The sequence below is a fragment of the Gallinula chloropus genome, assembly GCF_964237585.1.
Source record: "Gallinula chloropus genome assembly, chromosome: Z".
Lineage (NCBI taxonomy): Eukaryota > Metazoa > Chordata > Aves > Gruiformes > Rallidae > Gallinula > Gallinula chloropus.
The window spans coordinates 57287728-57312322 of record NC_140089.1 but is presented as its reverse complement, the minus strand read 5'-3'; the positions used below and the strand labels follow the sequence as shown (position 1 = coordinate 57312322).

Below are 24595 nucleotides of genomic sequence, written 5' to 3'. Positions count from 1 at the left end.
TTAAGGCCAGGAATGTCTTCACATCGGTTTCAAACATCATTCAACAATATGCCTGCAGTGACCTACACCCCTGCTCTGAGGGCCATCAATGCAGCTTACACCATTCCAGGTAAGTGACATTTTGAAGGTGGGGGTTTTTCTCCATCTCTTCACTTTGCGTTGTTTTAGCTGAGCTCTGAAGGGTTCTCACATGCCCCTAACAGTGCCCATTTCACCTTTTGGGATGAGCAAGGGTTGCTGTGAGCAGGAGCATACGTGGTTTTGAAAAGGATGTCTACAGTTCTGCCATGGGAGGCTTCCTGGAAGGAGAGGCAGGGGAGGGCTTCCACCTGTGGGAAGAGGCAGCCTGAGACACTGCTGTCAGTAGCCTTTCTCGGGGGAGAGAGACCACCCTGGCAGCCGTGCCGGTGAACTGACACAGGGGACCAGTGGGGTGTGATGGCAGATGTACGTGCTTACCTTTCAGCTGTCAGAGACAGTTCAGCCCAGTTCAGAGGAAGCATGGACTTTTCTATTCCTCTGTGGCTACTTAAAAACAGGATTGGAAACGTTCCGTGCCAACAGCTGGACTGCACAAAGGCAGCTGCTGTAGCTGTGGCCAGTCAGGATTACACAGGAGCTGTGGCAAGATCTCCTGGAGAGGCAGGGAGCAGAGAGGCTCGAGTCTGAAACAAGTGAAGGCAAAGAGCAAACCCAGGAGTGACGCAACAGGTACGTGAAACTTCAGGCACTGCCGTCTTCTGCACACAGGGCAGCAGGTGAAGAAGGTAGCAGAAAGTTTTCAGAGCCAAGAAAGAGCTGTCAGCAAAGGTGGGGGTGCTCTTGAGGCACTAGAGAGTGTTTCTTTTCCCTCAGAAATGCTGCAATGCCTTCATGTAAGTCATTGTTACATTTTTAACTACAGTAGTATTAGAAGTTGTAAAACAGTCATCGTTCAAAGGCTAACTTGTTGCTTTTCAACAGACTCTAACTTGGCTGTCATTGCAGGTGGTTTGACATTGGATGTCTGATTATCGAGGATCCAATTCATGGAATTCATCTGGAAGCTTTTACCCAAGCAACACCAGTGCCTTTGCAATATGTTCAGCAGGCGAGTTTTCTGTTTTCTTATTAAAGTTGGATTAAGACTTAGGATTTAAGATTTAATTTATGATGTCAGCTCTTACTGGTAGTAGCTACACTTGAATTTCTTAGTTTATAAAATGAGGATCAAAAATATTTTTGAGTCATGCATTGCCTAAAAATCTTCAGGCCTTTGTAGAAAAGCAGTTCTTCCTTGGGAGTCTTCATTCTGCAGTACATGGCACTTGAGCCGCTGATTTTAATTCTTGTTAAAGAAGAAGAAATATTCCAAGAAGAAGTTAACCAAGGAAAAAATAACCTCAAAGTACTCCCTCAGAAAAGGAAGTACAGCTTTAATTATTGAATTGTTGTCATCAATCTGATTCCATGACTCACAAATGTTTAGATAGATAAGAATCCTCACTCTTCCTTAGGTGCAGAAGGAGGTCTTGTAGCTCAAGTAATGCACTAAGCAAGTGCACCTAGGAGGTGCAGTAAGCACTCTTACCCGTCCAAAGGCTCATTTTCCTTTCTTTAGCTTACTTCCCAGATGTGTTTGAGTGTCATCTAATGCCAACAAAATGGCATCACCAGTGAGGTGTCTGTGTGAGCACGTTAGCAATTGAGCAAAGTATCTGGTACGTCATTTAGGAACCAGCAAACAGACAGGTTCTCATCAGAGACTGCTGAGCGTGATTGCCAGAGGACTGCCAGGCCCTGAGCATCTACAGGGGCACAGGAATCTGCTGGCTGTCCACGCTATTGCTAAGTGCAGAATCCAGTTTACTTCTAAAAGTTACAAATTCTGACATAAAGTACTTGAAACATGAATTTCTATAAATCACTGCTCCACTTCAGAGGCTTTTTAGAGCCGTATAGAGATTGCTCATAAACTCGATTTCCCTGGAATGTCCCAAAGCTGTATTTGATGGGAAATAACCCACTTTTTTCTTTGTTTGTTTTTCTCATAGGTGCCAAGAGGAGTGTCCAGTGGGGACTTGCGGGGTGCAGTGTGCTGAGCCCTGCAAGTGTATGAATGGTGGGAAATGCTACCATATTAGTGGTGCCTGTCTCTGTGAAGCAGGATACACTGGAGAGCAGTGTGAAACAAGGCTTTGTCCTGAAGGAATTTATGGTCTCAAGTGTGATAAAAGATGTCCCTGGCACAGGCCCACTACCTGGAGGTAGGCTTTACACCCTTGAACCTGTTCTTCTGTAGAGAAGATAGAAATCTGAAAAGAAAGATTTTCTGATTTTTCTAGTACTTCCATGCAATCTGAAGCAGTGAAGGACTTGTGAGGGAATCTGGTATTCCCTAACTGGATCAGGAAACTCTCAGCCCAAAAGAGCTTCTGAATTACAGTGCTTGCAGCTATATGTGATCTTAATATTCATTGCTGTATTTATTTGGTTGCTTACCCGCCAAATAAATATTATGACAAAGTGGGACCTTTGTCTCTGTTTACCAGGTGGGTAGATCATTACATTGCTCACTGTGTGTAGGCAGGATAGATCATACATCCCTTGCACGTTCTGGTGTGCTGTAAGTGCGAAATAACTGAAATCAATAGATGTGGTCAGTTGATGGCAGCTCCAGGGCATGAAGGGCAAGCCCATCCTCGTGCTTGTCAGCCTCTATGCTTCATGAAGGGTTAGATATAGGTATACCTGGGAGGTTCTATTATTTTCCAGGGATCCAGAGAGCAGCAGCAGGTAACAAGCCTCTTATGCAAAGAGTTTTTTCAGAAATGGCTCTTGTCCATTGCCTCTTTTGGTAGATATGCTAGAGTGTGTATTGAACCCAGCCCTCTGTTCTCTGTGACCAGGTGAAACTATCCATTTTTCCCTTTGTACTCAACAGTCAAGAGAAAATGGAGAGTGAGCACTGGCTGGCTGAGACTAAGGCCACATAAACCCCGTTTCCTCAGTGGGGTACAGCAACAGCGCTGTGACCTGATGTGAGCAGATCCATACGTCCCTGCCCCTTCCCATCACAGTTTGGGGGGTTTGTAGGAATTGTAGCATTTCAGGCTGGTTTTGTCATGTCTTTATTCACATGACACCTGGTGTAAAAAGAGCACACTGTAGCTATGTACTTTTCTAGAAGGGTTTTTTCTTTTGTCTTGTAAGCTCTTTCTGGTGATCTTCCATCCCTGCTTCACATTTGTAAATAAGACTGTTGGAGGTCATTCTGCATCACCAACTAATTTGGTATAGTTAGGCTGGGATTAGGGTTTTTTCAGGACACATTCTGCTGGCGTTTCTTTTGTCTCTTGCTTTCTCTGAGGGGTATATATATATATATATAGGGTTGAATTTTGTGGTGTGAATTCAGTTAATGTAGTCAGGGTGTATATTTAAAGCCAAACTTAGGACATCTTGCAAGTTTGCATGTTTCTCACAGACTCGTGTGTACATGGTCAAAATCTTTTCATGGGAATGTTAAATTGCATAGGGTGCTACTGAATAGGCAGTATCTCTCCACATCTCTTTCCTTCCCTTTCTTAATGTATAAATCTTACTGCCAATTAGGCTTAACTGCATGAGAACCCATCAAAAACCTTCAAAAGTTTTGCAGCTTCTTACATCTAATTACAAATTATAGAGTCCTAAGTTTGGTGTGAATCAGTATATGAGTCAGTATGCCTTAGTAACACTCACTGGGGGGCCAAGAATATTCAATGACTCTGCTTTATACCCAGTGCTTTCTCATGTGTGTTGTGTCCCCCTCTGATGTATCGAAAAAACCACTCCAAACAGGACAGTGATGACTGTCTTAAAATGCCAGTACTATTAATTTTATAAATACGTTCTAATTTAGATCTCAAGAACTGTTCAGTTGTAGATTGTCACATTTAGTCCTGAATTACTTATCCTTCCATCCCCTCCTGGCAGCTGTCACCCTGTGTCTGGGGAATGCTCCTGCAAGCCTGGCTGGTCGGGGCTCTACTGCAACGAGACGTGTTCTCCAGGATTCTATGGCGAGTCATGTCAGCAGATCCGCAGCTGCCAAAATGGTGCTGACTGCAATAGTGTGACTGGAAAATGCACCTCTGCCCCTGGATTTGAGGTAAATAAGTCTCTCTTTCGCAGTACATTTTCAACTCCATTGGCTTTAGTTGAGTGCCAAGTTCTTCATGGTGCCCGAGTGTCCTTTCTCCACCACAGGAAAAGAAAGGTAACGGTATTTAGGTACATAAATAATACTGGGCGTTGTCTAAGATTCTGAGGCAAATCTGGGATTGGTTCTCAGCACTGAAGTGAAGGCATTTCAGGAAAGAAAAGATAGTGACTTTGTAAGACAGTGATAAGTAGGAGGATGTGCTTGTGAGGTGTAAATAAAGGGAGGAATGATGGTTTCAATCATTATCTTGCTGCAGCAGCTCCTGATGTTCCATCCAGAGAAAATCTAGAGCAAGACACTTGTTTTTGCAGTTCAGGATGGATTATTCTGCAGCTTTTACATGCATTTGCGGTTACCTGTGCTTTGGATATTTACAGGGTGACTGTTGTAGGAACAACAACTGTGAAAACTTCAGTCAAATTAATTCCTAAAAATACTGTAGACATCCACGTTCCATGAACCTGCTGTCTTACCGAGATTTGGTCTAACCAAGTGGTGTTTGCTGTGTGACCTGAGCTCTCCCAACAACTAACAGGAAAGTAATGCTTACTGTGGACTTAAAGAGCATGAAGGAGTCCCTCGCCATGAAATTTCAGATACCTTAGTGACAGCCTGGAACAGGCATGTTCTCTGGCTTTTGTAGCACCTGAGTCAGTCTACAGAATGTACTGGTTCTATTGTCTGAATAGTTTTTAGACTCTGTTTTTGTGTCATTCAGGGTGCTGCTTGTGGTACTGCCTGTCTTCTGGGGACGTATGGAATAAACTGTTCATCTGTATGCAACTGCAAAAACGAAGCCATCTGTTCACCAGTAGATGGTTCTTGTGCCTGCAAAGCAGGTAAGCATCCCTTCAGATTAATTTCCTTTTTCCCTAATCATAAAATGAATTTGAGTTTTGGAAGTACAGAAGGAGAAAGAAACTTAATAAAAAGCAGAGCACCCTGAAGGCCATATCACCAGCTGATTTATGCTTCTGCTGCTCTGGGAGGTGAAAACTAGGAAACCATCTGCCCCAAGAAGAGTGCACATGCCTCATGTTTGTGTTCTCAGTGGGCTGGAGGCTGCAGTTTACTGAATTACTGGTGTTTACCCTGAGGTGTGCCACCACTTCTCTCTTGGTGGCAGTGCTGTCATCTGCTGGGATTACCACAGGCATGCCTGCCATGTGTCTGACAGCAGCCTGCCTAGTCGAAATGCATAGGCAGGTTTCCCTCAGCCTGGGTGTGCATGACCTCTGGCTGCAACCCTTGCCCCTCTCAGCCACACAGAGGCACCGATTTCTTCCTGTCATTTTAGCACTGATGTTAGTATCTACTGGCAATTTATTCTATTTGAATGCTCTTTTCCTCACCAGCTCTCTGAGAAAATCTTGCCTAAGACCCTTCCAAGCCTTTGCCCGCTACTGTTCCCTGCTTCTGTGAGAAACTTTCTAGGTCTCCCAGTATTCGTGTGACTAGACTGACGCTCCTTGACCTCCCTGCATGGCTCTCACCTCTCAGCAGTAATTCTGATGGTCATTGTACCCCCTCAGAAACTGCACGTGCCTGCCCACCTCTTCATCTCCTGGTAGCACATGCCTTTGGCTGGAACAAAGATATCTCAGACATCCTCCAGCACTGGTTTCATAGAAATCTTTTCACGTGGTATCGACGTTCAACCCAAAACTATGCTACTCACCTCCCTTAAAGATCCACTCTTCCAATACACCTTTCTCTTTGTCACTTCTGCTGTAAGGAAGGGTTTGTAGTCCAGCGTCCTTCAGCGGTGATGGGGGTTTGCTGAGAGGGGAGACTGTTGAATGCTCCCAAGCAAATTCCATGCCAAGCCTGCGTGGTAGACCTCCCTGTCTAAAAATGCACAACGCATGAGTGTGGGAGAGAAGTGTTAGTTACACCGGAAAACAGCCACTAAATTTGTCAGGGACTGATACTGTTAAATCAGACGTGTAGGAAATGTGGAGTTTCTATCTTCTGCTCTTCCCGGAGACAGTGCAGCTGAGACAATTCTGTAACCATCGCAAAGCAGCTACTGCTGAGAGGCTAGGTTGTGAGAGAAAAACTACCCTTGAGCCAGGCAAAATCCTGTCTTCTTGTGCATTGTGCAGTTTTAGTCATAGTACAGTGCAAAAGGTCGGCAAACGGTGCAATTCATCTGCACTCAGCTGCTTGTCTTGTAACAGAAGGAGATGTATAAATCCTGGAAAGAGACATGGGAGAAAGTGTCTCAGTTTTCTAGCTCATATGGTGTAACATTTTTGCCTGAAATGACCCCTAAATGTGAAGTTCTCAATCCAGGGCACAAGGCGGCTTCGTTTCAATCCATGTGTTTTGCACAGTCTATTGATTGGTCTCAGTGCAGAATTACTTTTCCCTTGGCTTGCTGTAAACAAGGTACAAAATTAGAACCTTGGCTTGTGTCACTGCTGATGGTCACGTCGGACTGTCTCCTGCCGTTTCTATTGTATCAGATGGTCACATTTTTAAAAATCTATTTCCATTTCTCTGCCTCCAGCGTGCAGTCTGCAAATCATTGCTACCCAGCATAATCAGCAGTGTAGGGTGCATTTTAGAACCATTTCCCATTACAGTCTTTTTTGCATCTGGATAGAAGTACAGCAATAATCTAGAAGGTCTTCCATGTATCCTTGGAGAAATGCAACTTAGGCACTGCTGCTATGTTTCCTTCTGTTTTGTGTCTAGGATTTTAGTTTCTAAACTGTATTGCAGAACTCCATCTGTTCAGTACTGGCGGAAGAATGACGACAGCAGCAGCTTGAATGTAGGGAATATAGTCCTTGCTTTTTTGGCCCATGCCTTAAACCTTCAGTATCCTCTGGTGCTTGGCAGTGAAATTTCAAGGTGTCTGTGTTTTCCTTGCCGATCTGCCCTGAATTGCTATTGCATGGTGGCACCCATCTGCAAATGTGTGCTGTGCAGAGATGTCAGGAGGTGCCCTTCACCACCCTTGTTCCAACGTGGACAAGTCCTCGTCTGAAACTGCTGCTACTAGCTTGTAGCTAGTGGTACCCTGGCATTGCACATCTCCGAAAGATGCTGCCTGATAGGCAGAGTGAAACACGTCCGCAGAGAGGAATGGGGGAAATCTTGGATTAATTTGTCACTTGAAATTCTTCTTTTTGGCAGGTTGGCATGGTGTAGATTGCTCAACAAATTGTCCCGGAGGTACCTGGGGGCTTGGCTGTAACTTAACTTGCCAGTGCCTTAACGGAGGGGCTTGCAGTGCACTGGATGGAACCTGTACCTGTGCCCCAGGCTGGAGAGGAGAAAAATTCGAACTCCTTTGTCAGGTAGTTTCATAATTTCACCAGATTTTGCACTGAATTTTGTCGGGGGGATAAGTCTCCAAGGAGGACTGCTCCTGGTAGCCCATACACAACTGGGTTGAAGATTGGGGACACGTGACAACAAATCTTTGGGAAGAACTCTGCAGTGCAACACACTGAAGTACACAAAACACACAGTTAAGATGCACAGATGAAAAACTCTTCCTGCTTTCATGCTTTGACGTCGAGCCTCAGACTTTTCTCCAGCTCCTTTAGAATTTGTTGAAAAGCACAGACCCAGATTTTTCCCTGTTGGCATCAAATGCTCTCCAGAGTGCTTCTGTTAAAGCAGAAAAAACTATGAGAGGAAAGAATGTACCAGAAATAGATACTTAGCATCAAACAACCTAGTTTTGATTACATTATCTTCTATCTCTGGTACAATATGAACGGAGAAGTTGCCTTCATTCTTAGTCAGCTGTGAGAAGGCACTCCGAAGATTGCAGTGACAGACAGGTCTTTGCCTTCCTCTTGGGGCTCTGACGCCGTCACCCTGACATTGAGAACTGCAAAGTTAGAAATCATTGCACTGACATGACATTGCTGCATCAGGTCTGCTGCATCAGGTCTGCTGCACATTGGAATTTGTGCTTGGGGAGAGCAATCAAAATATCTAATTTCAAAGGTTTTAAAATGGTAAAAGTCAAACCTGATGTGTTTTATTCCGTAACTGTTTTTTATTACATTTTGTAGTCAAAACATGAACTCTTTCTCTGAAAAACTGGGTTTTCCAGAGTCCATCTTTTCCAGTGATAGAGTTTGGTTTTCTGGGAAATTCACCTTTAAGCTTCTCTCAGGTTGGAGGAGCTCTACTGAGCAGTAATGTGGTAGGAATAGCTGAACTACAGTGTTAAACTGGGAGCCACGACTTCGTTTTGCATGAAAATTTGTTCTGTTGAACTTCTCTCAGAATACTCAGCTTTTTTTTGTTTGGGGTTTTGGTGGTTGTTTTTAGTTTCCAGGTGAGCTACAGTTTACGTTGACGGAGTGAGTAGAGTGACAGACAAATTCTAAGACGTTCTGCAAAGTGGATTAGAGTTCCATCTGTGCACGTTCATGCAGCGTTTTCAACAGTACGTCTCCATCAGAAGACTAATGTTTCTTTGTCCTAGGGCAGCTTTGTTTATCACTTAGTGTCTGATCTGGAGGACGATGCGATCTCCCAAGCTCCAATAGCTCTTCCAAAACTGACTTATTAAAAAAGATGGGTAACTGTTTCATGGCATTTGCTTCACTGTTGCAAATAGAGCCACAATAGTGCTTAAAAGCATTTCTCCATCAGATAATTTAGCATGCCCATGCTCCTTGTCTTGCTGTCTCTCTCTGCCTGTGTCAAGTGAAGTCTGTAAGCATGTACATATTCCAATGCATATTCTGCCTCCGAATTCCAGAGTAGGAGAATGAATGGGAAACTAATTCAGTTGAGTCCAGAGTTATCTTGGTTTTGTTCTTGTTTGAGGAGTTTATTTAAATCAACGTATTTCAATTTCTTTCAGTAACTTCAGAAAATTCCTATCACTGCCCAGATCGTTACTTAAGTCTAAATAAATAGCAGACTAAACATACCACTTTTCAATTAGGTACTTGAGGATTTCCTTTCTTTGCAAATCTGATTATATGCAAAGGAAATGCCTAATCTTTTCTTTTTCTCTGTATAAAAATGTACTGTTGCCATGAGCAAAGGGCTCCTAGCACTTGAGTGCTCTTAGATTTTGTTCTACGTCAGACTCGAAAGTGCTGGGATTGAGTAGGTAAATGCTGTGGAACCTAGTAGAATTGTAGGCACGAACACCAAAACCAGCAGAGGAGCTTTCCTGTGGGGTTTATTCTGGCTTTTAGTGACTGGTAAATTCAATTCATTTAATTTAGAAACGAAACCCTCTTTTTTAGCTGATTTTAAAACATGACGTGGATTTTCTTTCATTTTTGGCCTTTGCTGTGGGCAGCCTCATAAGTATCACCTTAATTCTAGTGGGGTTTTTCCATGTTGCTAATTTAGTTTTGACACTTCTCGTGTAAGATCGGTTCACAGCTGTACTTTCCCTTGTTTTACAAATGCAATTGTGAAGATTTTTGCTCTTTTCAGTTTGTCAGATTGATTTTGTATGGAACTGCCCCCGGATGTATGTGCCACCTTCTGTGGAAGAAGAAAAGGCAAATTCAGACGTTCAGATGTAGTTCCATGAAAATCAGCTGTGCTTTTGTGGCACAGCTCAGCACAGCAAGAAGGGTGTTTAACCTACAACTGTAATTTCTCTTGATGGTTCAAAAAACGTTGCGTAGCCAGAAGAAATGTTTTGTGCCCTGTCTCCTGGCCAGAGAAATTCTCTTTTAACAGCACATGCTGTAGTGCAGAGAGAAGGACTTTTAATCAAAGGGATACACTTTGCATTGCTTAGGCAATGAGCTTTACCCTGAAGATACATTTTACGTTTTACTACTTTGTTGTAGAAATTGTGGTATTCTGTGGTATCTTTTTTTTGTCCAGTACGTCGACAACTCAGGAGCTGAGGCAGAAAGGAGTCTGAACTGCTTTCTCATCAAGAGATTCCCAGGTCCTGGAGTAGGACCTCAGCTGTTAGGGAAATTAGAGGGACAGTCCAAGAAGGCTTCGTTGCAGCCTCTGATAGTGTAGGTTGCTGTGTTCTGGATCACCGTCTCCAAGTCCCTCCTCTGGGATTTTTCCAGAGAATGTAATTCTTTATTTTCCCCTCTTAACTGAAGGAAGGAAAATGCAGGACACAAAAACTGCTGCAGAAGCCCAAAGTGCTTTATCTTAAGAACGCAGCTTATGGATTCAGGAGAGATGCGTGGTTGTTTTTTGAGGCAGGACTGACCAGAACTTGTTCTCTTCTAACTCCCAGCTGTCGTCATCTCTGGGTTGTTTGGTTGGTTTCCACAGGATGGCACGTACGGTATGGATTGCGCTGAACGCTGTGACTGCAGCCATGCAGACAGTTGTCATCCCATCAGAGGTTCCTGTCGCTGTCTGCCGGGATGGTCAGGTACAAAAGAGACTCTTGAAGGACAATGGGAGTTTCCACTATGGCGGGGCTTGGTCTTGCCTTTCACTTGGTGTGCACAGGAGGACTGTGTGGGGCTGGAAGGAGACAGGGGCCAGTTCTGTGGCTGTTTTGTTCCATCTGTGATTCACAGGTATGGAAATGTTGTTGAGTGTGGGATCCACAGACAAACGGGGAGTAGGAGAGTAGACGGGTCAATCTGAAACCTTGCGCGCCTTCACAGAACCATTCCTCAGGAAGTGGTGAAGAGCTGTAAATATGCAGGGCTGTGCTGGCAGCTCTGGTACGTAAAGCCTTGCGTGCAGGAACCCAGAAAGCTTGGCTCTGGCAACCAAAAAGAGGATCTGTTGTGCAGAAGCTGTGCTTCTACTTAGGTTTTTCAAACTTGAGAACTCAAGTGTCTCTGCACATATTTTGTTCTGCATGAAAATTGTTGCACTTTTCTGCAAGGTTTCTCTGTCATTTTCCTTGTGGTTTTAGGAAGTATTTGTATTTGGTTATCCATTAGAATTTGTGTTTGGCACTGTTGTCTATGGAGAGCAAGGTAATTTGAAAACATGATGAAACTCTGCAGAAAGGCATGCTATCACAAACCTTTTATCTCCAGGAAGGGATTTGAGTTCTCACCTAAATGACTATGTAAGTGTTGGGAAAACTCTTCCAGCTTCCGCAAGATGGAGTTGACGCTCTAAGTTTTGCCCCTCTCAGAGGGTTCTGGAGTTTTGTGTCTCCGTGCGATACTGTAGCGTTGCAAGCTTCAGCTTTCCTGTTTGTATTCAAGGGTCAGTAGCCTCTGTGTACTCTCTCCACAGGAGTCCTCACAGAAAGAGAGGGAGGCCCCAAAAGCTGCAGTGTGACCTCCCCTCAGTCACTCAGATACCGCTGGGAAATGGCAAGGCTGCAAAAATAATGAAAGTAATTGGAGTGAATTATGAGAAAATAGTAGTATTGTCATTGTGCCATCGATGAGTAGTTTGTGAGACACTAGGGCAGACAAATCGCCAGAGACAGAAAGTATGGTAACGAATGAAGCCAGGTTAAAGTAGGTAGATTCTATGATTTGAAAGTCCGTAGTAAAAATGTAGCATCTTTTTGTAACAGGTTCTAAAAATGAGCTGGCCGGTGTGATAGAACTATCCTGGGTGGAGATGACGACTTCAGACGTAGCACAGACCTTGACTGCGTGACCTCAGGTATTGGAAAGGAGACACTGCTTTTAGCTTCAGTGAAATCTTCATCTATGGAAAGGAAAAAGATTTTGCTAGAAAGAGACTTTGTGCTTGATTCTAGAAAAGATGGAGTATCTGTCCTGGGATGATGTCATCACAACAGCGTGTAACGGACTAGTTTCAACACGTTGGTGATGTCTGGACACACTGTATGACATAAAGAGCATAGTTTGCTTTCTGCTCCGTGTCTGGAAATATCCTCCTCCCACACTTCACATGTCAGAGCAATACTCCTGAGCAGTACTTTCATAACAGGGTCTCAAATAGCTGCTCTATAAAGTTACATTGCAGAGATAGCATTAGAAGGTAGGATTAAGAAAGGTGGTGTGGAACATATGTATATGCATAATGAGTAGAGTAGCAGGCAAAGGGTTTGTCACAATAGAGGAAGGAACTAAGTGCAACAAAGTATGTTAGAGTAGCTTAGCTACCTAATATTCTAATTTATCAGGAAAAAAATACCAGAAGGGATTAGAGCAGCAAAGGAGGAGATTTTATGGAACAGCCTCTCCCTGTCTGTCCTCCTAGCCTCCCCTTTTTTTTTTTTCCTCCTTTTTTAAAAGAAACTTGTGCCTTTCGCGTAAGAATTAAGTGAATTCCTATTTCTGGTCTCAGGCTCTCTAAAAGTTAGGTGATGTGTAGCTGGCTGTATCATGTCATGAGTACTTAAAGGATCACTGGAAAACATTGGTAAGTTTTTCTCAGTGAAGTAATGGCTATTTGTTTTCCAAGTTAGGAAACAGGTAAGAAGTCAAGGTCTAAGATGACCATACTCCTCTACAGATAAAACTGTCCAGTCTATCTTTTTAAATGACTTTTCTTCAAATATGCCTTAGGAGTTGTTTGTGTTGGAGAGGACATACTATGTGTAGTCAAATGTGTATAACATAAAAACTAGAGATGCATTTCACCTGCAACCCAAGTCAGCATGGCCTGACAAGTAACAGAATGTCAGTTAAGTCATGAAGAGCTGGGATATAGTAAACCCTGGAGGAAGACGAGCAAATCTCCATTTGTGAGTGTAAAGCCTTGAACTGCACGAATAATGAGGACGCCATTGCCAGCCTTGTGTGTTTAGAAAGCAGCGCTAATTCAGAGTCAGGAAGTGCTCTGAAGAGTAGTTCACGGCTGTATAGAAAGTGTAGGAAGGAATGACGGTTTGTTCTTTCTGATTCCAGTCTGTTCCCCTGGGATTTATGGACACCGCTGCAGCCAGACATGCCCCCAGTGTGTACACAGCAGTGGTCCCTGCCACCATATTAATGGCTTACGTGACTGCTTACCTGGGTTTACAGGAGCCCTCTGTAACGAAGGTACAAGTTGTAGTAAAGACTGTCTGGGACAGAGAGACCAGGCACTTCAGCAATTTTCCTTCCGTCGCTTGGAAGCCATAAAACCAACAGCAGTTGCTGTTGTAGTGCTTGCAGCGTATAAATTAGGAATCTTAAGCAGGTTTAAACTGCTTAAACATTTGATCCTACAGTATGAAACCCACTGTATTGTTATTTGTATTATTTGTATAATGAGCATGTATAAAGGGCTTCCCAGAATTTCTAATGCCTTACTGAACATTATACTAAGCGGTACCTGTCTTGATCCTAGTATCAAGATTCCTCTTGAAATAAAGAAAAGGTAATCCCATTCTGATTACTAAGGAGTTCTAATTGTGTTTTGTTCCAGTATGTCCCAGTGGCAGATTTGGCAAGAACTGCATTGGAATATGCACGTGCACCAGTAAAGGAATGTGCAATCCTATTGATAAATCCTGTCAGTGTTACCCTGGCTGGATTGGTAGTGACTGCTCTCAACGTAAGTATGGAATGTTCCCCTTTCTTTTAACAGCAATCAATCCGGGTTTGGCTATTTACATTATCTAGTTTTTGTAGTCAAACACCCACTGTCTAAGTCAGAAATGAGGACTGTGTGGTATAGGAGGAAGAAATCCGAAAGTTTTCTTCTTCAGTTTATCAGCACTATCAGCAACATAATTGCACTCTGGCTTTTCTAAGAAGTGGGATGGAGCATATGAGAGAAGAGACCGATTTTCAGTCTTTCACTGCCCAAGAAGAGTTGTAGAGGATCTGCAGAGAGCTTCTGGCTGCTTCTTGCAGAAGCCACCCCTGCTTCCCCCCTTCGCCACCAGAACCTTGCCACATAAAAGCACAACGCAGATACCCGTTTTTACTGTCATTCTACCTCACTTGGGGAGTATTGCCTTGGTATGCTAAACCAGTGAAGACTTTGTTACTGACTCAGAGTGCTAGGCCCTAATTTCATTATGTTTCATAGGAGTTCTTTTATGAAATAATTCAGCATTCTCCAGATGCCTTGTCAGGTCTATGAAAATACTGATAATAGGAGAGAAATACCTGAGGCAGAATTCTCACGAGAAATAGATCCAATTCCATGAAGTACCAAAATCCACACGGTCCAAAACACTGTATTCCAAAGTTTCAGTCAACCCATTTCTGTGAATAAAAGAAGCCACACCAGAGCCTGATACGTCAACATTCCAAAGAGACTGTGCTGATTTCCAGGGAGGTGCATTTCCGAATACCATCCCGCATTGGTTTCACGTCACTTATGGTAACTCATTTATGGCTTGGCTAGTCCAGGTTAACTAGCTCTGTACCAGTGCAATGTAGCAGCTGGTGACTTTGGAAAAAAACCCTCTGCTGTCTAAATTCTGTGAAGTGATTGGCATGCACAACTAAGTATCATAGCAAGATAAATCTTGAGCCGATTCCTGTGGAAGCCAGTAGCAAGAAAGGCGTCTGGTTTTATGGTAAAATAAGTAGGTATTTTGGAGAGTAGAAGAATAGGGGTATTTAGGAGGAGGAGAGACTTACTCACAAATCAATAACAAGAAAATGGTGCCAGCAATATGAATGGAAGCATCTATTTAGACTGTGCTCATGGGCTGTAACAGAGCAAGTTTCTTTGCTTTGTGTACAGGCCTTTTGTTCACATGGAAGATAATGATTCCATTAATTTCTTCTGGAACCAGTAACCTTCTTAAAACTTTTAACCTTTCATCTGTATGGGATTTACATTCCCTCATAGCTGACCACTATTTTCAAACAAAAACAATAACAAAAAGAATCAAAAGGCACAACTGAAGCGAAAACAAGAAAAAACAAACTTAGTACTTTTTTTTTTGTCACTACAATGTAGTATATTTCTTAATGAAGTGAAATTTGGGCAAAACCACCACTTTGCAAAAATGCAGCCCACACATAGATGAGTCCTTATGCGTTTAAAGGATTCAGGAATTTTTATTGCTCTCAGACAGGTCTCTGGACAACCAAATCAGTGCACAGCAACAAACAGTTAACAGTCTTTTTAAACTTACACAGAATTAAAGCTAAGGCTTCTATATCTGACCTGTTTCTTCTCTCCTTGAAACACACATGCAATACCTTTCCACAAAAGCATTTTAAAATTACCCATCTCTTTTTGGTAAAGAAACAAATAAAAACTTCAGGATGTGACCCCTAATCAGGAGAAAGGGGCTGTTCTTAGAGTACCCTCTGCATTCAGAGATATTTTATCATGAAGAAAACTATCCTTGCCTGTCTCTGAGCAGTAATTAACATTTTGGACCCACTTCACCGTTCTAATGGCAGTACATAGTATCAGATTCATTCACTGTGACATTTTCAAAGCAGTCAGTGAAATTCTTTCTCATGACATGTTGAACTTGTTGTGAGAAATCTCCAGCTTTATAGATAATTACTTGTTTTTTAGACATGCTATATTCATCAATGCAACCACAGCAGCAAGAGTTCACTTGATAAAGGTACAGTCCTGATCATATGCATATCTAGAGTAAAAGAAGTCCTTAGTTAGAAAAGACCCAACCTGTGGCTATTTGCTCAGAATGGAGTAGCCCAAGTCCTAGGGGTCTGCCACTGGTGACACATTGCCATCTGCTGGCCATCTGCTGGCCGTGGACAGACAGAGCTTGGGGCTAGGAACGAATGGTAGCGTCCGTGGTGCTGCAGATCTGTAATCCCAACACAGTTAAGAAGCTCTGACTGATTCGAGTTCCTTTTTTCTCTCACACTTGGTGCAGAATTCCCTCAGGGTACATACGGGTATGGATGCCGGCAGATTTGTGACTGTCTGAACAACTCAACGTGTGACCACATCCCGGGAACATGTTACTGCAGCCCAGGCTGGAAGGGGGCCAGATGTGATCAAGGTAAAGCCTCCATGCAATCAAATTCTCTTAATTGTTTGATAGGAAATTTGGATTAGCCTATTACATTCCATCTCTGTATCACTCACTAAATTAGTCTGATAAAGCTCGTAGGTTTAAATAGTCCATCCTGTTAAGTGATGTATATTCTGTGGATTTTGTAAGTATTCCATGCCTCAGTAAGAGTTCACTGGAGCAAAGCAATCAGTGTAGTTGTGTGAAATACAGAGTCCTTCCTAGAATGTTCTGAGTTGGCAGGGACCCAGAAGGATCATAGGGTCCAACTCCTGGCTCCACACAGGACCAGCCAAGTCAGAGCATGGGACCGAGCGCATCGTCCAGCTGCTTCTTGAACTCAGTCAAGCTGGGTGCTGTGACCACTTCCCTGGGGAGTCTGGAACAGGACAGGACAGCCTTTACAGCGCTGTCCTCTCCAAAAAGGCAGAATTGCTGATGGAGCGAGTGCTTGACCTGCTTTGTGCTTTTGCTTAGAAAATGTTGTTACTTTCTCAAGTCCATGAAAACACCTTTTTCTAGGAAGAACATGAATGTTTCTCCTTAAGGCCAGGAATGTCTTCACATCGGTTTCAAACATCATTCAACAATATGCCTGCAGTGACCTACACCCCTGCTCTGAGGGCCATCAATGCAGCTTACACCATTCCAGGTAAATGACATTTAGAAGGTGGGGGTTTTTCTCCATCTCTTCACTTTGCGCTTTCTTAGCTGAGCTCTGAAGGGTTCTCACATGCCCCTAACAGTGCCCATTTCACCTTTTGGGATGAGCAAGGGTTGCTGTGAGCAGGAGCATACGTGGTTTTGAAAAGGATGTCTACAATTCTGCCATGGGAGGCTTCCTGGAAGGAGAGGCAGGGGAGGGCTTCCACCGGTGGGAAGAGGCAGCCTGAGACACTGCTGTCAGTTGCCTTTCACGGGGGAGAGAGACCACCCTGGTAGCCGTGCCGGTGAACTGGCACAGGGGACCAGTGGGGTGTGATGGCAGATGTACGTGCTTACCTTTCAGCTGTCAGAGACAGTTCAGCCCAGTTCAGAGGAAGCATGGACTTTTCTATTCCTCTGTGGCTACTTAAAAACAGGATTGGAAACGGGCAAAATACAGTTTCTACTGAGAATTTAGTTCCGTGCCAACAGCTGGACTGCACAAGGCGGCTCCTGTAGCTGTGGCCAGTCAGGATTTCACAGGAGCTGTGGCAAGATCTCCTGGAGAGGCAGGGAGCAGAGAGGCTCGAGTCTGAAACAAGTGAAGGCAAAGAGCAAACCCGGGAGTGACTCAACGGGTACGTGAAACTTCAGGCACTGCTGTCTTCTGCCCACAGCTGTTAAGGCAGGCAGCAGGTGAAGAAGGTGGCAGAAAGAGTTTTCAGAGCCAAGAAAGAGCTGTCAGCAAAGGTGGGAGTGCTCTTGAGGCACTAGAGAGTGTTGCTATGAACTTGGTGGTTAAAATTCTCTGTAATTGGGACAGTGACTGCAGAGGCAAAAGAGAGCAAGGAACCTCAGGAGAGAAGTAAGTTAGCAAGTAACATGCTCTTGCTTCAAGTGACCTGTCAGTTCCTGCTCTGTGTCCCTAAATCTGTCAAATGAATGGCAATTTCCTAGGTAGATATTTTCCAGAAACTCTCCATTAGGTTTTGGAATGAGTGCAGAGCTGTAAAAAACATCTCCTCAGAAAGAAATGCCATGTTATTGATAGTTGTTGATTTTCTTTTCTTTTCAGAAGCCATCCCTCACAGTACCAGTGGAAATTCCAACAGTCACTATTTCTCTAACCCCAGTTATCATACTCTGACTCAGTGCGCTACCCCACCTCATGTCAACAACATGGACAGACTGACCCTGGCAAAGGTAGAGCATCAAAATCTCAGTGCTCCTCTGTCAATTAGCTTCTAGTTTATTTCATTTGGTTCCATCATGTTTCAGGTTTGGTTTCTTTTTGTGGTGGGTTGACCCTGGCTGGAGGCCAGGTGCCCAGCAAAGCCGCTCTATAACTCCCCTCCACAGCTGGACAGGGGAGAGAAGATATAACCAAAAGCTTATGAGTTGAGATAAGAGCAGGGAGAGATCATTCTGCAGATAACATCATGGGCAAAACAGCCGCGACGCGGAATAAAATGCATCTAATTTCTTACCTAATCAAAAGAGACTGGGATAATCAAGTATAAAACCAAATGTTCAAACACCTCCCCTCACCTCTCCCTTCTTCCTGGCCTCAACTTCATTCACAAATTCTCTGCCACCTGCCCCCGAGCGGCTCAGAAGGGGGCAGAATGGGGATTGTGGCCAGTTAATCACACGTTGTCTTTGCTGCTCCTTCCTGTTCGGGCAGAGGACTCCTCACATGCTTCCCCTGCTCCAGTGTGGGGTCTTTCCCACATCAGACAATCCTCCATGAACTTCTCCAACATGAATCCTTACCATGGGGGCTACAGCTCTTCACCAACTGCCCCGGCGTGGCTTCCGTGGGGCTCAGACCTCCAGGAGAAGACTGCTCCAGCCTGCTTCCCCACAGAGCCACAGGCTGCCCCAGGGAAACCTGCTATGGCATGGCCTCCTCTGTCCACGGGCTGCAGGTCCTGCCAGGAGCTTGCTCTAATGCAGGTTTCCCATGGGGTCACTGCCTCCTTCAGGTGTGTCCACCCGCTCCAGCATGGAGCTGCAGCTGGGATCTCTACTCGGCATCATCTTTCTCCTGGGCTGCAGCAGGACTGCCTGCTTCACCCTGGTCATCTCCATGGGCTGCTCGGGAATCTCCCCTCTGGTGCCTGGAGCGCTTCCTCCCCCTCCTTCTTCCCTGGCCTTGGTGTCTGCAGAGTTTCTTCATCTTCTCACTCCCTTCTCTGGCAGCAAGAAGTGTCTATCTGTGGGGTTTTTTCCTTCTGAAACATCCTATCACAGAGGTGCTGCCACCATCGCTGATGGGCTCATCGCTGGCCAGCGGTGGGTCCATCCTTGAGCCGTTGGGTATTTACTCTGTTGGATGTAGGGGAAGCTTCTAGGAGCTTCTTGCAGAAGCCACTCCTGGCCCCCCACCACTACCAAAACCTGGCCACGCAAACCCAAACCACTTTGCCTGATTAGCACCTGGAAATCCTATAACTTCCCATCAGTTTCAGTTTCTGTTATCTGTCTTCCTTTGAATTAGGCCAAAACCAATCAGCTGTTTGTGAACCTTAAAAACGTGGAACCTGGAAAACGAGGAACTGTCATGGACTACGCGGGAACATTGCCTGCAGACTGGAAACATGGTGGCTACCTCAACGAGCTTGGTAAGAAGGAAGAAGGAGGAGGAGGAGAGGGTGAATGGGATTCACTGTGTTTGGGATAGAGAGGGAAGCAGGGAATTTTTCCTGGTTCTCCGCTCAGGGTAATGCCAAGGTGGTCTGGCTGTGCATGAGGTTCAGGGTTATGGGTTCGACCTTTCTTCAAGGAGACAAAAAAGTGACTCCTTGTGAGGAGCGGTGAATCCACCTGATGCCCAGTGCAGACATGATATGCAAAAATCTCATCATATTGTCATACAACTATTTTCATACTAATTACTTTCATAAATCAATGGGTGTTGTAAATAAGGATCTGCTTTGGCAAAATTACTTTGATTAAATAGGTGTGGGGTTGGGTGAATCCTTTTTTTAAATCCCCACCACACAGAATCAAGGCTTTTTGAAGTAGTTTCTCATCATCTGGGCTGCTGCAGATGTAAATTGTAGCAGCATCTTCCCAGCTAAGCCTCCTGTCTGCTGAAACACAGCACATTGTCCCTCAAAAGAAAATTCCTGAGAAGGGGTGAGAATTTCTGTATCCTGTTGTCGCTTCATCCTTTCCCAATCTCAAGCATCCCAAAAAGGCTGGATCACACTCCTCATGTCTCTGCCCAGTGAAAGCCTTAGAAGGGACTCTGAGTGCCATTATTCTTTAGATGATTTAATTACCTTCATTTCTAGTCCTTCTCACTGTCAGGTTCTGGGGATCAGGTGCAGCATCAGAAGCAGTCTGCAGCAGGATTTTTCCCTGCCCATCCCCAGCCTTGGTCTAACAACAGCTCCGGCTGAGACGCGGGGTTTTTAAGAAAACAGTTTAACGCTCAGAGTTCAGCTTTACATTTTCTTAGAGCAGATGTACCAGCACTTGGGACTTCTGAGAGATCCCGGCTGTGGCTACCCCACTGCATGGGGAGATTCTGGAAGACTGGAGGAATGCTGATGTTATGCCTGGTTTCTAGAAGGTGCAATGGGATTGCTTGGGTAGCTCTAGGCTTGTGACCTGGGTGTCAGGCTTGGCAAAAACAGCAGGACAGCTGACATGAGACCTAGTAAATAAAGATGGAGTAGGAATAAATTTAGTTGGTTTAGGTCTTCTCAAATAACCTAATTTTGTTCTTGGAAACTGTGTATTTTGTTTAGAGAGAGACTGTCTAGAGAAAGTTCCTTTAGACTGCTGTAATGCTTGTAACAGAGTACCATGATGCAATCTTGGTTGCAGTGACCATGAAATGTTGGAGTTCTAGATCCTCAGGGAAGTAAGGAGGGTGCACAGCAAGCTCACTACCCTGGACTGCAGGAGAACATACTTCGGCCTCTTCAGGGACCTGCTCAGTAGAGTACCATGGAACGAAGCCCTGGAAGGACCAGGGGCCCAAGACAGCTGGTTAGTATTCAAGGACTGCCTCCTTCAAGCTCTGGAGAGATGCAGCCCAACAAATGCACCAGGAGACCTGCCTGGATGAACAAGGAGCTCCTGGGCAAACTCAGACAGAGAAAGGAAGCCTACAGAGGGTAGAAGCATGGGCAGGTAGTCTAGGGGGAATAACGAGAAACTGTTCCAACAGCCAGGGACCAGGTTAAGAAAGCTAAAGTGCTGACAGAACTAAATCTGCCCTGAGACATCAAGGGCAACATCAAAAGCTTCTATAGCTCCATCAGTGACAAAATGAGGGTGAGAGGAAAAATTGGGCTTGTCTCCAGAAGGAAACAGGAGATGCAGTTACCCAGGATCTGGAGAAGGCTGAGGTACTTCATGACTTTTTGCCTCAGTCTTTTCTGGCAAGTGCTCAAGCCACAGTGCCCAAGGCACAGAAAGTGAAAGCACGTGAAGTGCAGTGTCCAGCTCTGAGCTCCCCAGTAAAAGACACTGAGCTGCTGAAGTGAGGCCAGGGGAGGGCTACAAAGGTCACCGCAGGGCTGGAGCACCTCTCCTACAAAGACAGGCTGAGAGAGTTGTGCTTGTTCCACCTGGGGAAGAGAAGGCTCTGGGGAGATTCTGTAGCAGCCTTTCACTACCTAACCAGGAGGGGGCTACCAGAAATCTGGAGAGGGGCTGTTTACAAGGGCATATAGTGAAAGGACAAAATGTAATGGCCTTAACCTGAAAGAGGTTAGATTTAGATCAGGTGTTAGGATGGAATTTTTCTCTGTTGGGGTGGTGAGGCCCCGTCACAGGCTGCCCAGAGAAGCGGTGGCTGCCCCCTCCCTGGCATTGTTCAGGGCCAGGCTGGATGGGGCTTTGGGCAACCTGGTCTAGTGGAGGGTGTCTCTGCCCACGGCAGGGCGCTGGAACTAGATGTGCTTTGAGGTCCCTTCCAACCCCAACCACTCTGGGATTATCTGTATTGAATGCCAGCTACTATTCTAACCAGAATTGACAGTTCTCAGACTGCAACAGGAATTTGCTGATGACAAGACCAAGGGCCATAAACAAGAATAGCAGTAGAAGTGGATTCATTAAGGACTGTCTAACCATTTGGAAGTGCTATGACTGGTTTCTATTTAAATATTTGATGGGGAGCGAGTTGTTAGAACTCAACACCCTGTTTAGCATTGATGTCCATACTACTAGCATGCTTGAGAGAAACACGTGTTTTTCTTGTTACAGATCTAGCGAAGAACTCCGAATATAATTTAAGTAATTGCTCGTTAAGTAGTTCTGAGAACCCCTACGCTACTATAAAAGACCCACCAGCTCTTGTCCCCAGAAGTTCAGAATGCGGCTATGTGGAAATGAAGTCCCCGGCACGCGGGGACTCCCCGTATGCTGAGATCGCTGGCTCTGCTTCAGCCAATAGGAACGTTTATGAAGTTGGTAAGTGCAAAATGTACTTCTCGATGTTGAAGGTTAAGAACAAAGAGCACAGGACTTTTTCCTTTGAGCCAGGTTAATCAAAACACATTAAAAAATCAGTTAAAAAAGCGATACGTTCAGGTTCTGTTTTCTGCTCCACCCATCTCACAACGTCTTTTCCAGGGAAGTGGTAGAGATCACAAGGACAGAGCTTTAAATACCTTCAGCTCTGATCTCTAACCTAGAGAGAGCGCTCAATTTCCCTGGTTTGAAGGCCTGTCTTTAAACAACAGCGTAAGCTAAGCATTTGATCGCACTCTATTTTAGGCTGTTGTGGTGGTTGCACCTTGACTGGAGGCCGGGTTCCTAGCAAAGACACTCTTCTCACTCCCCTTTTCAGCTGGGGGAGAAAATACCTCTTGAGAGGCTTAGGAGTGGAGATAAGGACAGGGAGAGATCATTCCGCAATCAGCGTCACAGGCAGAACAGACTCAACAGGGAATTGAAAAAACCCATCTTACCACACTCACATGCACAGAAACCAGGGTAGAATAATGAGAAGTGCAACCAAATCCTAAAAGGCCTGTCCCTGCCTCTCCCTTCTTCAAAGACTCAACTTTATTCATTATTTCTCTCCCTTCCTCCTTGCTGAGGTGTCACAGGGGGGTGGCGGAATGGGGGTTTCCATCAGTTCCTCATAAGTAATCTTCCTTCTTAGCGGGAAAGGGGGGGGTGGGCATTCCTTACACTCTTCCCCTGCTCCAGCATGGGGTCCTCCACAAACTTCTTCAACATCAGTCTTTTCCCACGGGGCTCCATCTCTTCACCAGCTGTCCCAGTGTGGGTCACTGCTATGGAGTACAGTCATAAAATCATAGAATGTCTCTGAGTCTCTCAGGCCCACACTGCTCCATCCTGGTCCCCCACAGAGTCACAAGTCCCCCCAGAAAACATGCTGTGGCCTGGGGCCTGTCTCTGCATAGGCTGCAGGTCCTGCCAGGAGCTTGCTCCAACACAGGTCACTACATCTTCAACGTGTGTCTCCCCACTCCAGCCTGGGGGCCTCTCCACGGGCTGCAGGAAGCATCTCTGCTCCCCATCATCTTCAGTGGGTGGCAAGGGGACAACCTGTTCCCCATGCTCTTCACAGGCTGCAGGGGAATCTCTCCTGTGGTGCCCGGAGCGCCTCCTCCTCCCCTTCTTCACTGACCTTGGTGTCTGCAAAGTTTCTTCCATTTTCTCACTCCCTCCTCTGGTGGCAAAAGCTTCCACTGGTGGGTTTTTTCCTCTTAAATATGTGACCACAGAGGGGCTGTGACCGGTGCTGATGGGCTCGGCCTTGGTCAGCGGCGGATCGGTCCTTGAGCTGGTTTGGCCATGCAGACCCACAGCAGCAGTTAAGTACTGAACACAGCTGGAGTAAGTTTATGGGAGGGATAGAAAGAATCTTTCCTCTTCTTGACATGAAAACCAGCATCTTCCCTCCCAGAGGCTGTATTTCACTGACAGGGGCCCTATCGAGTTCCTGCGCTACTGTGGCTGGTGTAGTTCCAGAAAACTTGGGGGTCTGGTAGAATCCTCCTTATCCCAATGCTCTCTAGGCTGGAATAAAGTCTATGTCTTCTGTCATAGGATACCATTTGCCTTTTCTGTCCCCAGTTAGACATTCCTCCAAAACCCACCAGTTCTCCCCACATTTCTAAGGATTTTTATAAAAACTAATTAAAAATTCGTTATGAAACTAATTAAAATCCCCAAATTAGTTTGGTGGGTGGGTTTTTTAATTTTGTGTTTATTGTTGGGGGGGTTTGTTTGGTTGGTTTTGTTTATGCACAGACAAAGCACACTTGCTTCTGTCAGGAAATGTACTTGTGGCAGGGCCCTGCTGCAAACCCACAGGTGTAACTTAGTGTAAAGCCAAAGCACCATAATATCCCTCTTTGTTCCCACACCTGCCTTGTGACAAGGAATACTGAAGCAGAGAAGAGAGGATCTTTTGTAATGCAAACTGAAGTGTAACCCCGCGTTTGTTTCTGTTTGCTGCTTCTAGTGTTGAATGCATCTTCTCTCTTTTATCACAGAACCTACGTTGAGTGTTGTCCAGGGAGCACTCAGCAGCACCGGACGTTTCAGCCAGGATCCGTATGATCTGCCAAAAAACAGCCACATTCCATGTCATTATGACTTGCTACCAGTTCGAGACAGCCCCACATCCTCACCGAAAGAGGTCGGCAGTGAATGACCCCAAAAGCTGATGTGTAGCACAGTGGGACTCTCCCGGGGCAAAGTGGCAGGACTGTGCTCCTTCCTCTAGTTTCCTTTCCATCAGATTTGGTTCCAAATCTGTCCAGCAGACAGCTGCTGTACCTGAAACAGAATCTCAATGTGAGGTTTGTATTGTGTCTACAAGTGACAGATGGACAAATGCCACACTCTGGGGATCCTGGTTGTTCTTTTTTCATGGCAGTTAATTTTATAGACGCAGGTATGCAGCACATTTATACTGTAATATACTGGCTTAAAAATACTAGCTTGCAGAT

The 24595-nt window shown here is 45.0% G+C and overlaps 1 protein-coding gene across 1 annotated transcript; it reads left to right on the top strand.

The window, feature by feature from the left end:
- Nucleotides 1–12: 12 nt before the first annotated feature.
- LOC311203715 (uncharacterized protein) lies at nt 13–24370 on the top strand (the record flags this gene model as incomplete). The annotated part of the gene is made up of 15 exons (XM_084278472.1): nt 13–109; nt 540–588; nt 2034–2246; nt 3958–4132; nt 4905–5025; nt 7331–7494; nt 10433–10535; nt 11655–11716; nt 12961–13095; nt 13463–13591; nt 16521–16650; nt 17719–17846; nt 19144–19267; nt 21834–22076; nt 24137–24370. The coding sequence occupies 15 exons, from the start codon at nt 13–15 to the stop codon at nt 24295–24297; spliced, it is 2034 nt and encodes a 677-aa protein (XP_084134598.1). The 3' UTR covers nt 24298–24370.
- Nucleotides 24371–24595: the final 225 nt, after the last annotated feature.